This window comes from Salvia miltiorrhiza, chromosome 8 (assembly GCF_028751815.1).
Source record: "Salvia miltiorrhiza cultivar Shanhuang (shh) chromosome 8, IMPLAD_Smil_shh, whole genome shotgun sequence".
Classification (NCBI taxonomy): domain Eukaryota; kingdom Viridiplantae; phylum Streptophyta; class Magnoliopsida; order Lamiales; family Lamiaceae; genus Salvia; species Salvia miltiorrhiza.
Window position 1 is genome coordinate 14,942,187 of NC_080394.1, and position 14,917 is coordinate 14,957,103.

Below are 14,917 nucleotides of genomic sequence, written 5' to 3' on the forward strand. Positions count from 1 at the left end.
AAGTCCGGTGACCCGTTATAGTTTTCTTACATCTAATGCTGCCGAGGCTTTGAATGCCCGTTTGTTGTGAGCCAGAAGCCTTCCTATATGCTCCATGCTGGAGGCAATCAGGATGGTTCTGGAGCAGTGGTTCAATGACAGACTCGCGTCTGCGGAAGAGAGCGAGGATCTTCTTACTCCAGAGGCAACACATAAGATAAGTGCGGAGATCTCAAAGAGTCGTCGTTACACTGCGAAGAGGACCTCCGAGAGAAAATACAGGGTTCGTGCTGGTGATCGTCGCTTCATGGTTGACCTTCAAGCGAAGAGCTGTGAATGCAATGAATTCGACCTGGACGGCATGCCGTGTTCTCATGCGATCGCAGCCATTACGTATGCTAAATATATTTTATTATAAAATTACAGTTATTAGATGCCTACTAAATATAATCATTCTTTTCGCAGTGAGGCGAACGAGCCAGTGGAAGATTACGTGGAAGCTTACTACAAGCGGAGTTCACTGGTTTAAACATACTCCGGTTCAGTAAATCACTTGCCTCCCTTAGAGCATTGGGAAATTCCGTTTGAAATTGCAACTGATATTGTTTTGCCAAACCTTTCTCGACGACAAGCTGGTCGACCAAGAGAATCTAGAATTCCTTCAGCTGGTGAGAGGCCGACTCAGAGGACTACTACAACGGATGCATCAAGTAGTCTGGGAAAACGAGCACCCAAAAGCTGTGGTCTATGTGGCTCGCCTGGCCACACACGTAGAGCATGCAAGGGTACGGGCTGGGAGCAGTAGTTTAATTTCTTGTTATATTATATTCGATGGGTATTGATGTTTTTTCATTCCAGTAATTGATGTGCTGAAGTTGGCAGCATTGGATTCAATAAGTTTCGATGCGATATCACTTGCATAATATCTATGAACTAGCAAAAACAGCAAATTTTTAAGTACCCGCCAGTGATTCAGTTTTTAGCACTAGTAGCCGCCCAAAAAAAAACATCCGCGGCTACTGGGCGCGGATAATCATTTTATGGCGGGTACTTAAAATTTTAGCAGTTTTTTTTATGTTTTAGAAGCTGTTATGCTGTTTTGATTTGAAATATTTGAAGCAGAAAACACACGCCTTTAGTAATGACCAACATGGACATGTCTTAACAATTATGAGTTGAAATTATGAATGAGACTTTGAGGAAGTGAACAATGTTTTATATAAAAGTTTTGTTAATAGCATAACATAGCCAGATATAGTTTGGTTATGCATTAAACTATAAAATAAGATGAAATATCCAAGTACCCGTCAGAAATTCATTACCCGCCGTCAGTAGCCGCTGACATTTTTTCAAGCGGCTACTAATAGCGGCTACGTATTTATTGGCGGGTACTTGTATATTTCATCTTATTTCATAATTTTATGTCGGATGCAAGTGGATCAGTGATGCGATGGGGCCTCTGAGGATGTACGCTGCGCCGGATCGGGCTCGGGCTCGGGCTCGCGTCTCCTGTCAGAGTGAGATCGTGGAGCAGGTCTGGGCACATGAACATCAGTGCTATGCGAGCATCGGCAACGCATAACATCCAACTTCTTCTCGAACCAATTCTTAATCCTCGTGAATAGGCTGTCCTCCACATTCCTAGCTATCCGTCCCTCACTCTCGCGCATCATGTGCTGCATGCGTTGCCAATCCTGCTCGCTCCACTGTGATGGTGCAGGAGCTCTACTCTGATCCTCGTGCCTAGGCCTCGGGGCTCTGTGACTGTGAGACCTTCGACCAGAATCTAGGGGGTGATCGCCCCCGCTCTGATCGTGATGGCTGCTGCTCGATGAGGTGTCCACTACTTGTCCTCTCGGGCGCTTGCCAGTATCCTGTCTCGCACTGCGACGCCGTGATTGATGCTCAATAGTAGGCTTGTTGCAGTCCCCACCACTGTAGCGCGCCCGAGCCTGCCTATGACCAAAGACTCTCGGCTCTGGTACTCGAACCCCTGGCCCGGCATTGACGCCTGCCACCGATAGCCAGTAATGCGTCGTGGCCTCGTACTCATCGGGTCTCATCTCCCATATCCCGCTCTCCTAGAAACAAAAAATATGTAGTTAAACATTAATATTCATAAAATAAAATAATATTAACAAATAAACAACTAAATTATTACCTCTGTCTCAAATAAACTCTGTAACCCATCGGCCTTGCTCTTCACGAACGTCCACCTCTTGAATATAGGGTAAACTCCCGCATTGCATATGGCTATGGCTTTGGCCAAGCCGGGAATAACCTCAAGACCCCAAACGAATAGGGCCCAAGAAGGACCGTAGAAGTGGTACTTGACTTTTGTATTCTTAATTGTGGTGTTCTTCAACCTGTAGTTCAAGCACCTATACGCGCACGATCCCCAAGGAAATCTGGAAAAGGCCTCCAAATCATCCACCAAAGCCCAAGTCCAGGACTGCACGGGTCGTCGCACGTCCACTCCTAATACAAATGCGTGTAGCACCAACAAGTGGGCCACACGGAGGTATAACCCGCCGTCGGGGTCAACCACTCGACTGACCCTGTCGAAATATATATCGCTCAACGCCTGCACTGTCACATGCTGCCCGCGACAAAATTTCTTAAATGTTTGAGCCTCGCTCAGATCGTGCTCAGCCAAAGTATCAAAAGGATCATCCCCAAAGGCCAATCCTGTCACGAGAGCGAAATCTCTCGGAGTAAAAGTCAACCTTCCTCCCGTTGATGTAGAAACAGATTTCATCATCCTCATCGTCTCTCGTCATCTTAAGATGACGAGAGACAATATGGTGCAATGCAGCATTGCACTTCTGGCCCGGCTGCCAATCCAACATCATACCAAAGCACCCCTGCCTGAACGTATTCTCCAGTGCAAAACCGCCAATTTCCTCTAGTCTCCCCGCTACTGTCGACAAGTATTTAATATTGTAGTACGTACTGATCTCAACTGTTGGACGATTGATCGTATCGGGCCTCGAATAAGGGACCTATTCAATACAAAAAATAACTCAATTTACAAAACATAATGAATTAACAAACATCAACTAATAATAATGCATAATTAACTATTAAATTACTAGAAACATAATTTAAAAAATATAGAACCAAAATTAACCAATACCTATTTCTTAAAAAAATTAATTATTGGCGGGTATGTTGTTAATTATGATTTAAACATTTTTTTAAATATTTTATAAAATTTTAAATTTTGAATAACCTAAAAAACGTTATTATTTTATGCGTAATACCGTAAAATTAACCTAATGATCTAAATAGACGATTAAATATATCTAAATATGCTTCAACTAAATAAAAATTCTAACAACACTCAAACTTGTAACAACATTCAACTACACTATATCTAACATATACGAAACATATAAATAAATCTAACAAATACGAAATAAAAAATCAAAATTCAATACTATACAAAACATATAAAAATTCGAAACATATAAATTCTAACATATACGAAATAAAAAATAAATACTATATATCTAAATCAAAATTCAATACTATACAAATACAAAACAAATAAATTCAACAAATGTATCTAACACATACAAAACATATATAACTAACATATATATCTAACATTTTCTTACAAATACAAAACAAAATTCAATACTATATATCTAACATATAAATTCGAAACATATAAATATATCTAACATATAAAAAACAAATAACAAATAAACTCATCTAACATATACACCGATGTATTCACCAAACATATACCAAATAATACTTAAAAATGTAGTATACTTACTTGGTTTGAAGAAGAAGCCATGTCGTGAACAATGTTGAAGAAGACCAAACAATAACCGTGAATTGTCCCCCAAAAACACTTCAAATTTCATAACACAATATTACAAGTTAGAACATGACTATTGTTTTCGACAAAAAATTGCATACAAACACACGAAACCTTACCTTGTCTTTGAAAATGGCGTATATGCCTTCCCTCTCTCAATTGCTGTTTTTTCCTTCCACTCTCACACGAAAAATGACCAGCGGCTGCTTCTTTGATGGATAGTGCGGCTGCTTCTCTACCCCAATACCCTAATTTAACATAAAATATAGTGTAAATGAGCCCTACCCAATTTATCTCTCTTATCAAATCTTCAATGTGGTCAAACAAATCCCACAAAAGCCGTGTCCGCTCAATTCCAATACCCGTGAGTTAATTTGCTGCAAAGCCTATAGATTCCCACCCTATAAAGCTTCCCCCTAGCCGATTGAATTGTCCAATCATAAAATGACTTAGAGTTAGATCTTCAAATTTGAAAAAAATACAACAACCATTAATATGAAGTCTAATAAATAAAATTTATGTATATTGTGATATAAAAACCAGTTGTAAATGACATGGTAATAATACCCGCCAGTAAAAAGTAGCCGCTCGATGTAGCCGCTCCGGGTTTCTTTCACGCAGCTACTTCGTTTGGATACTAAATACTGGCGGGTATGTATGTGATAGGCTCTCTAATATTTTATTGTTTCATAATATATGATTTTATATTTTTTTTATCCAATATTTTCTATTATTTTATGTGTTACGCTATATTAATTCATGTTAAATAAAATAAAATAAAAAATTTGAGACTTATTACCCCACTATAATCCAAATTTGTCAAAATACAAGCCTATTATGTATTTCTACTTCATAAAATATATTTTAAAAAAAGAAATACAAAATGAGGATAAGTTTGTGTATAATAAAACAGTAATACGAGGACGTAAAAAATTGTAATTTAAGTATATTTGGAATCAAAAAATAATTATGAACCTAATGCATACAATACCTGCCAGTAAATCATAGCCGCTCCCAATAGCCGCCGGGATAAAACACCGGCGGCTATTTCGAGCGGCTATGGTTTACTGGCCGGTGTTGTATGAATTTGGTTCAGAATTTTTTTTTTGTTTCCAAATATACTTAAATTACAATTTTTTACGTCCTCGTATTAATGTTTTATTATACACAAACTTATCTTCATTATTTTCAAACTTAGGGCATTTTAGGTCACGTGGCTTTACAATAATTGCACATTTATCTGGTTTTGTGCATTTTTAACTATCTATCTTACACATTTTCTTACACAATTGTACTTGTGTAAGAAAAGTGTAAGAACTTTTACAAAAAATCAAGCAAGCCATCACCATCAAGTACACTTTTCGGTACTTTTACAAAGGGGTGAGTATTTTTCATAGACATATTATGCATGTGGGTACTTTTAATTCCAACCCTTATTTATATCCTTTGAGAATCATGCTTACAATGTGGTTCGAAGATTGCATGAAAACAGTTGGGAATTGTTCGGTTTCATGGATTAAATTGAATGAACTGATCAATTCAGTGCCACATAAAAGTTAATCTTGCCCTATCCCAAAATTAGTTTCGAACCAATTTATCTGGAATAATCTTGATCCAATTTTATCTGAAGCAACCGAACGCTACCTAACAGGGGCGATCAAGATATACATAACTGTTTCTGTTCAATCCAAGTCGACGAAAACAAATAAATAGGAGGGGTAAATATAGATATTTCGAATTCAAATGAAAATCCAAACGAATGAAAATAAAAACCCTTCTCAGCACACACGAATACGATATAGGGAGAAGATTGAAAACTCAATAGATAACACCTAGTTCGTGGTGGCTTGAGTGGGAGTCTAAAAATATGCTACCTCACAAAACGCTAATTTTACAGTCAAAATTTAAATATGAACCAACTAAGTTTACTCCCAGCTATCATTTACATACATGTTTCAAAACAAAAAGACAAAAAAAATGAATCTCAGTTTTGCCAACCAGCACATAACATGGTCGCACTTTGTCACAAGTAATTCATTTCTACCAGGTGGTATCTGCTGCTACTGGGCTTTTGGTTTTTGAATCTTGACGTAAGGGAACATACCCAAAAAGTGCTCTACTTTTGGATTCCACCCTCGTTGTTGAGCTCGGCAAAACATCAAAAATGTATTGGCAAAGTATGAGTTGAAACCCATTAAAACATGCCACAGGGCATGACCCTGTGGATTGAAGTGCCACAGCGAAATATGCTTGCATAAGAGACGGTCAACTAGCCAACAGATAGTTCCCACAACAAGAGTGGCCACATAGAGCTTTGCCAACCTCTTAGCAGCTTTGTCTTCAGTGTGAATATAATACTTGTACATCCTAGGAATGCAAAGAAGACAAAGCAGTGCGTAGTGCACCTTGAAACCAATGTCGAAGCGAACTTGTGAGTGTGCAACTGCAAATATTGCACCATAGAGAAACAAAAAGGTGGGCATTGTACTTCGATAATGCCAATCAGGAGAGTAAAGAATGTAGATATATAGGAGCATTTCCCACACCATAGGTGTTTCATCCCCTTGCTGCTGCCTGAATGAATTCAAAATAATCCGTGAGCAGGGGTTATATCAAAATAGCGCCAGATATATCAATACTAGAGGTCGTTTAAATCAACTATTTCATAGAAACTATTTTGACTTGCATAACTTCATTAAATATATCCTACATTCGACAAGATACTAAATAGGTACTCAAAACTATTATCATAACCTCAAGATACTGTCTTATCCCCTTTAATATGAGACCAACTTCAAGCAAGGTAAGGAACATAGTCAACCAGGTCCAAAATCATATATAGATCAATATTTAGAAACAATCATCGAACATCATCAAGCGCCTCTATATAGTTAAAGGATTGCTGATAACAATTTGATTCCCACTTAAAAGTTAAAACTAAAAGTCATGTTACATGGTAAGGTTCTCACTTGTCTATAATCTATTACAGAGGGCCCATATAAGATCTCTTTTCTTCAAAATCTTAACCAACAATCCAATTTTCTAACATCTGAAATTTGAAACTTTCAACACCAGGTTTTGTTAGTTATATGGTGTCCCCTAATGAACAAGCAATACTACACTCGACTATCGTACGAAATATAGAGACCGATAAGAAGCAGTATTGTCCACCATGTCGCATGTTTAAAGATGAAAGTAACATAGAAGGATATAGATCTGATTTCAAATAAAAAAGCAGAAAGGCAAGGACACAACATAAGAACTTACAGTCGCTGCAATGTGGCATGATATAACATGCTGCCAATGGCGAGTATCATATTTGATAAGTGAAGGACGCTGAACCTTTTCTCAAATCGTTGTCTCAGTGAATTAACAAGACCAATGAGTGCTAGGATGATGCATGGGATATTAGATATGGTGTTGAAAAATTCGGCAATGTAAGAAGAGTGGACATAATTCAGCTCACACCACTCATGTGTGGATGTCACGGGGCCCCAAAAACTTGAAAGATCTTCCATTTCTCAGTACTTAAGCTTCAGTGTTATCGGCCTTTCTTAAGGTGCACTGGGATGTAACTAATTCCGGAATCCTACAGATAAAATTTAATGTATAATATGTGCAGATAAAATTCAATGTATAATCTGTGCAGACCAGATATGAGCTAACTTAGAAAGTACAAAATTAGAATGATCTTCATGATCAATTATATAAAAATAAATTTAGAGGTACTGATGGAAAAAGTTGCTCCAAGGAGATCAGGGGAGAGGGTCATTTTACTTCGACCATCTCAACAACATGCCAAATACAATGGAACACAATTTGCACAAGTGGGAAATAGTAGACAGAAGCCTGAACCAAATAACAAGGTCGCTTTATTTTTGTATGCGGACATATGCACACATACCAGCACCACACCCTATGTGAAGTCTCATGCTTTAACACATTCAAGTAAACAACAATAACCGTTAGAGTATGAGCTTAGGACCTTCAGCAACATAACAGAGTACAGGGGCACAATGAAGAGTGTTTTTATTTGGCATTTATCTAGAGCAATGCAATATTGTCAAAAGCTTAAGGTGGAGCTGAGGCGTTTTTCCTTGGCGAAGCAAGGCGGTAAGCCTCGAGGTGGTGCAAGGCGTAAGCCAGGAGGCGAAGACAAAAAAAATCATAATAATTATAAAAAACTACTCCCTCCGTCCCATTTAATATGGCCCCCTTGCCATTTTGGGTTGTCCCATTAGAAATGGCCCTTTCCAAAAAAAGGAAATCCCTATCTCACAAAAAGTTGTGGGCTCCACTACTTTCTATCACTTTTCTCCTTTAATCACTCTTCTTCTTAATAACCGTGCCAAAAGTAAGGAGCCATGCCTGGTGGGACGGAGGGAGTATAAAACAACATATATCAATCAAAAATATATAAATTATGAGTTTATAGGTTTTAAAATAATCAAAATAAAAGCTGAATATAATTATTTGTCTGGTGTAACTTTGTGTTTTTTCCACCATACAAGTTTGTATTTATTTATACTTTGAATACATTAATTTAGGTTAAAATATAATTATTTGAATGGGCCTTTTACTCTTAGATATAAATTGCAGCTGTTCATGGGAATTTGTTTTTAAAAAGAAAAGCTTCTAAATTGCGGCTGGGACTTATAAACTGCACCGCCTCATCACAACCTTACCAAGGCGACCGCCTCATGCAGAAGATGCGTATATTATTAATTTAACAACAGAGGCGTAAGATTTGGAGCGGTTTGGCACCGCCTCGCCTTGAGGCGCACCTCAAGGCAGCCGCTCCAATCATTTTTTACAACACTGGGGCAATGAAGTCATTTCTATATGCAATCTCAACTTAAACACTTGAACTACACATTCCTTTTTACAACCCTTCTTTTTCTTAGAGTTCTTATAGACTTATAGTTGAGGTAGGATAATATCTACTGAAGCCACTTCAGCATTTCTCCCATATTTTTGGAAAATGAAACTTGGTTTGATAAATTTACTGCACAGCTTCTTCAATAAAAAATGAAGGCAATTTTTTACCAAATAAACATACTGCACATAAGAGAAGGATTACACATCTAGTTGACACAAATAGAATCAAAAGAAACTTGAATCTTCCCGTCACTAGTCTATTCCATTGGTATGGCAAATGAATCTAAGGACCAACATAAATGGTGTCGAAGATAGCATGTGCAACATATATTTATACCATAATCTGAGTCTCAATTGCAAAGGGGGAAAAAAAACGCTAAGAAATAGATTAAACAAACAAAATGCAACCAAGGTTGAACTCACCCACTCAGGATTACTTCAATAATAATATTAGATAATAGTGTAGAAATTGATGATTTATGTATAGTTTTAAAGTAGGGGAAAAGTGGCTCAAGTCACACAAAAACCTCTAGAAAATATCAGAGCACGGTAGCATCACCATCTACAGCATAAGGAAACTACACACATAGCCACATAACAAGCAGAAATCTCAACTTTGTTCCTTATCTAAAAAGAGATGCATGATTGAGTTAGTAAGTATTAGACTGATCAATAGTACATTCTTCCTTACAAGTGCTCCTGAATGCATCTAAACAAGACAGTAGACTTGGCCACCTATATTTTTACAATTTTGGGAAGGTAACAATATGAATCAACCTCCACATTCCATATCAAATACCAGAATACTCCTACAGATGCAACATTAAACATGAACAAATATATTTATAAGCATTAAGCAAGAAATCAACAGACAGCAAAAAAGAACAAATAATGCTTAACTAACATCCACCAAACCGATCTTCAAATCAAATATTCCACAACACGCAAATCATTCGAAAAAATATCCCAAACGAAGCACCGATCGTTCCACTCAACAAACCGCCAACCGCCTCCGAAAAACAACTCTCCAAATCCAATAAATCATTAAAAAAAATCATAATTAGCTTCCTCGATCAATCAAACACCCACACCGCTTAATTTTCTGCATTACTTTCACAACCAACACATAAAATCGGCGATTGACAAGCAAACTGACCTGAAAAACTCAGATCTGCGCGGCGGCCGCTACACTCACACAAACGAACCCTTGGAAATTCGGCAGAAATAATATAGATATCACCGCTGTATACGCGTACCTATATGTGTTCGTGTAGGCGAATGGAAGTACATGGCCGGATTCTTTTTCCTCCTTTTAATATCGAAATTGGGAAATTATTTAATCGAAACTATGAAAGAGAGATTTCGGCTTTTAGGTGTTGGGAAAGGAAGTAAGTTTTGAGTTTCGGTAGGATTCAAATTGCCTTTCCTCACCTATGGGGGAGCGTGGAACCACGCGCTTTGGGCACGTGACGTAACCGAGACAATTCTATTCATCATCAGATTTTCTATACGACTATATTTTATTTTCATCAAAATCTTTCAGTCGATCACACCATGACACGATCGTTGTTCGATTTAAAGTTGATAAGTTGCGCTCTTTGTACACAAAATACTCATAATTTAATCACACTGGCCCATTGCATTCCGTGCATTAGAGAAAATATTTTTAAATTTTTATATTTATATAAAATTAATATTAATTTAATTATTATACTTATAAATATAATAAAAATATTAATTTTAATTGAATATTGAAAAATAAAAAAATAAAGAAGAATTCTCAATTATAGAATTGTGTCTGGATAATGACTTTGGGTTGGTTGTCATTTATACCGACTCACTTCTCGATGTCTTGCACGATCATGTGGTGGGACGGACTCGCTAAGTGATGATTTGTAGGAGGTTTTTGAGCATGCTCGCAAGTATTTGATGCTAGAGTTCTCCCACGTTCGTTGAGTTGCAAATAAGGCGGCTCATGAGCTAGCCAACTTTGCTTTTTTTTTTCATGAATTTGGGCGGATCTACATGGTGGCTACACTGGGCTCCAGCCCAGTGCAAGCCCAAAATTTTGTCTTATATATATTTAATATATTTAATCTATAGTTCAGTCTTAGCCCAGTCTAGCTCTTATAAAAAGATAAAAATACATTTTAATATACTAATAAAAATAAGTTTATTCTTGTAGAAGCTAGATTAATTTTTCTAAAAACATATAGCTGTAGCTTTTTATATGCTTTGAGTGTATATATTATTGAATCAATAGAAAGAGAATAATTATTTATTATAGTAGGTGATCGAATTCTAATCCTAAGTCTATTAAAATTCTACTTAAATATAAAAATGAACTGTACGGATTGCCCAAAAAATTTGGCTCGGGGGCGGTAGCCCCCGAACCCCCACTTATTACCTTCAAGGTCAGCCCCCCCTATCGGCAAATTCTAGATCCGCCCCCTGGGTGTTCCTACTGTGATTTCTCGATATTGTAAATTTTAATTTGAAGTAATATATCTTCCTTTTCGCCTAAAAAAAATATATTTTCTTAGTGCTTTGAACCAAGGGCAACCCATAAAATCTCAAGCTCATGTTCAACCATTGAAATTGTAAAATGATCGTAAAAACAAAAAATGTAAAATTGGTTCGATACGAGCTACCTATTAACATATGTAGTGTAGAATCTTGATTTTACATGTTATAAAAATAAAAATAAAAAAATCGTCCAAACAAGCCCGCTTAAACAGTTCATTAGAGCAATCGGACGTCGGTAGAAAAAGTTCCATATATATCAATGATGGTTTATTTAGATAGATGCCAAAATATTTGTTGTGGTATAGTGGTTGTGCTTTTAGTCTATCAAGATCTTTGGCTCAAAATCCCTTCAAGCAAAACTTTTATGTTTATTTCATATTTAATACGATCAAATAAGTTGGGCTGATTTGATCCACTACTTTTGTTACATCTATTTATATTTTTCTAGCCATAAGCTAATTCATTCATTATTCTCAAGTTTAATTAGTACAATTATCATAATTGGAAAAGCATATATATCGAAGCAAAGTAAACCTTTTTCTTTTACTCGATATATATATATATATATATATCATAAATTAATTAATTTATTCAATAATTGAAAGCAAATATTTACTTGTAGGGCTTATTTATTCAATAATTGAAAGCAAATGCCTATTCCCTACAAACATGTTTTGGTATATCATTTTAGACGAATGGATCATTTTCAACCGGGAAAGGAGAAAAGGAAATAAAGAAGATGTGATACTTTGAAACGTTAAAAGTATTATTTTAAAAAATAAGTAGAAAATTAATATTCCTCAAGAAAAAAGTAACTCGTTTAAGTATCAAGTTTTTGAGTTAAATTTGTCTAAAAAAAAAAAGTTTTTGAGTTAATTTATATATATATATATATATAGGGAGAGGTTCAAGAAAGAACCATAAATAAAAAAAGAACGGAGAACCATTTTCAGCCATTCGATCATCAAGATCTACGGTGGATGCATCATCTTGTTTGATGCATATAGAACCTGGGTTCGAATCCTGAATGGAGCATTTTTTTTTTTATTTTTTTAGTGCATTAATTTTAACAGCGAATGCATTAATTTTTACAGTGAATGCATTAGATTTGATGGTTCTCCCGTTCTCACAAATAATTTAGTTCTCTCTAGAACCACACTCTATATATATATATATATATATATATATATATATATATATATAATTCATTAAGCAACGTACGTAGAGATGCAACCCAACAAGGAGACTTAAGGATAGATGCAACTACGACTGTAAATGAACAGAGCTACTCGCAAGCTATTCGGGATTCGGCTCGAAAAAAGCTCGTTCGGAGCTCGATTCGATAATAAACGAGCCGAGCTCGAGCTCAAAATTTTTATCGAGCCGAGCTCGAGCCTGACAGTGCTCGGTTCGTTGAGCTCGCGAACATATTCGAATTCGATTGTTCGCGAGCCTGTTCACGAACCTTCAGTCGAACCTTCAAACGAGTTAGTACACAAGCCTTAGACGAGTCGAACTCGAGCTCGAGTAACATATTAATTAAGAAGATTTTCCTAAATTTATAACAAATTCGAGCTTGAACATCATATATACGAACATCTAACGAGTCGAGCTCGAGCTCAAGCTCGAATTCGACATTATCGAGCATCACCCAAGCCGAACTCGAGCCGAGCTCGAGCTTGTTAAGTGGGTGACGAGCCAAGCTCGATCATCAATATAAAAGCTCGTATTATTATTACAAGGCATCAATCGAGCAAAATAATTAGTATGTTGGAACTAACGGTTGATCCTTCAGAGTTCAGACGAGTCATGTATGTTTTTGTTTTTTGTCTTTTTTTATCTCCATTAATTTCATGTATGTTTTTGTTTTTTGTCTTTTTTATCTCCATTAATTAATCAAGATTTAAAATTTATCCTCGGTATCATATTCTCCATTTTAGAAAACGTGTGGAACTCGATTCTATTCTAGACATGAATGCGACTTCTTTTGTGGCTCGTGTCGTGTTTATATCTATATATGAAGTTTATTTGGATCAATAAACACGAACTTAATTCAGTAATACTAAAATTAATTAATAATTAATAAAATAAAATAAAATGTACAAGTATGTTTACTGTCGAGTACAAGTTACCATTTGTGGTGATTATTAATTATTTGAGGATTTTATTAGTAAATATTATACCAATCTATTGACTGGAAAGTGTGTCTTCTTTGCATGGCTACTTTTCAAGAAAAGTAAGTTGATTCCATGCTTAACGTGGAAGGAAGATGTATAATATATATGCCTCTAACTTGTGCTTTTAGGATCGTTTACTATGCATTATTTATGTATACATTTTTATCTTTGATATTAAATTTTCTTCAAATTCATTTTTTATAATGGAATATGCATCAAACAAATTAAATTAACTTAAATTATACTAAATGATAAAACCAAAGACTTGAGATTAAACAAAATACAAGCATTCATTTGATAATTGACGAGGAAAAAAAAACTTAAGTCATGCAGTAGTGTTATGAATCCTCTAACCTGATATGATGGCAAAAGTAATTGGCAAATGTCGAGATTAAATTGTATAAGTGAAAAGGCACCAGTGGATCGGGGTGATGTTAAAATTATCATTAGAGGAAAGATCCGAAAATCCTAAGTTAACAGTATTCCAAATTAAAGCAATTAATTTAACAGTATTCCAAAGCAATTCATTGTTGGAATTCCGATGTGTTAAAAGTCATCTATATATTTCTCTCTCTCTCTCTCCCTATATATAAACAAGTGGGAATGCATGAGGATCAGTTGCTTTTATTATTATACAATTAGTAATTAGTAATATATGCAATGAGGTAACACCGATAAAAGAGGGAAATATTAGTCATTGTGACCAAAATATCCTTGTATATACTGTGTAATAATGTAAAATAGATAGTTACACATTTTTTATGATTTACGATTTTGTAAAATTGTGAAATAATTGCGAAAAGTGTGTAATAATGTATTTTACATTGTTACACACTTTTTCATAATTATACACTTTTTCGCAATTACACACTTTTGTGAAAATAGTGCGTAACAATTAATGTAAAATGCACATGATTTTACGATTATTACATGTTTTATGAAAATCGTGTAACAATGTTATGCAGTCAAACATAGTTTTCGTACCTCAACTTCATATGATGTGTTGTCATTTTCCTTCGTACTATGCTTGTAAATGCGTGCTTATGCTTTAGTGTTGAGTTTTATGAAGATTGTTGCTTGGTTGTAGCTTTGGTGTGATTTTAGAAAAAAATTGAAGAAATGTGAAAGCATTGGATTGAAGTACAATCCTATAATTGTTCATGAACACAAACAGTGGTTGAATTGGAGGGCAGACGAAAGAGAACGAAGCCCAGCGAGTCAATTGCGGGAAGAAGACTCACCAGCAGTCACCACTTGTGGCTCATGCCCCCATTTCATCCAGAGAACACCCGCGGTCTGGGCCGCGGCCGTGGGCCCAACCGCATGCACCTTCAGCTCCCCTATGTTCTTCAACCGCGGTCAATTAAGGTCGTGACCGCGGGGAAAAAGATGAATTTTGGCTAGTCGTCGGTCCTATATGCGATTTTCAGTTCCTACACTCCTAAAACCTTTGAAATTGAAGGAAATTCAACATATTCTACATCATTCAACAGACACCCTACACTCCACTGCTAATCCTACTCTTCAT

General features: G+C 36.1%; 1 protein-coding gene across 2 annotated transcripts; it reads right to left on the reverse strand.

Annotated features, from left to right (window-relative positions):
- Positions 1-5,518: 5,518 nt before the first annotated feature.
- Positions 5,519-10,282, reverse strand: LOC131001315 (alkaline ceramidase-like). Of its 2 annotated transcripts, none has more exons than XM_057927676.1 (3): positions 9,843-10,282; positions 7,076-7,397; positions 5,519-6,382 (listed from the first exon to the last, which is right to left on the reverse strand). In XM_057927676.1, the coding sequence occupies exons 2-3, from the start codon at positions 7,324-7,326 to the stop codon at positions 5,869-5,871; spliced, it is 765 nt and encodes a 254-aa protein (XP_057783659.1). In that variant the 5' UTR covers positions 7,327-7,397; positions 9,843-10,282; the 3' UTR covers positions 5,519-5,868. The 2 variants fall into 2 exon arrangements, with proteins under 2 accessions (XP_057783659.1, XP_057783660.1); XM_057927677.1 differs by having other exon boundaries at positions 9,943-10,237.
- Between the last annotated feature and the right edge of the window lie 4,635 nt (positions 10,283-14,917).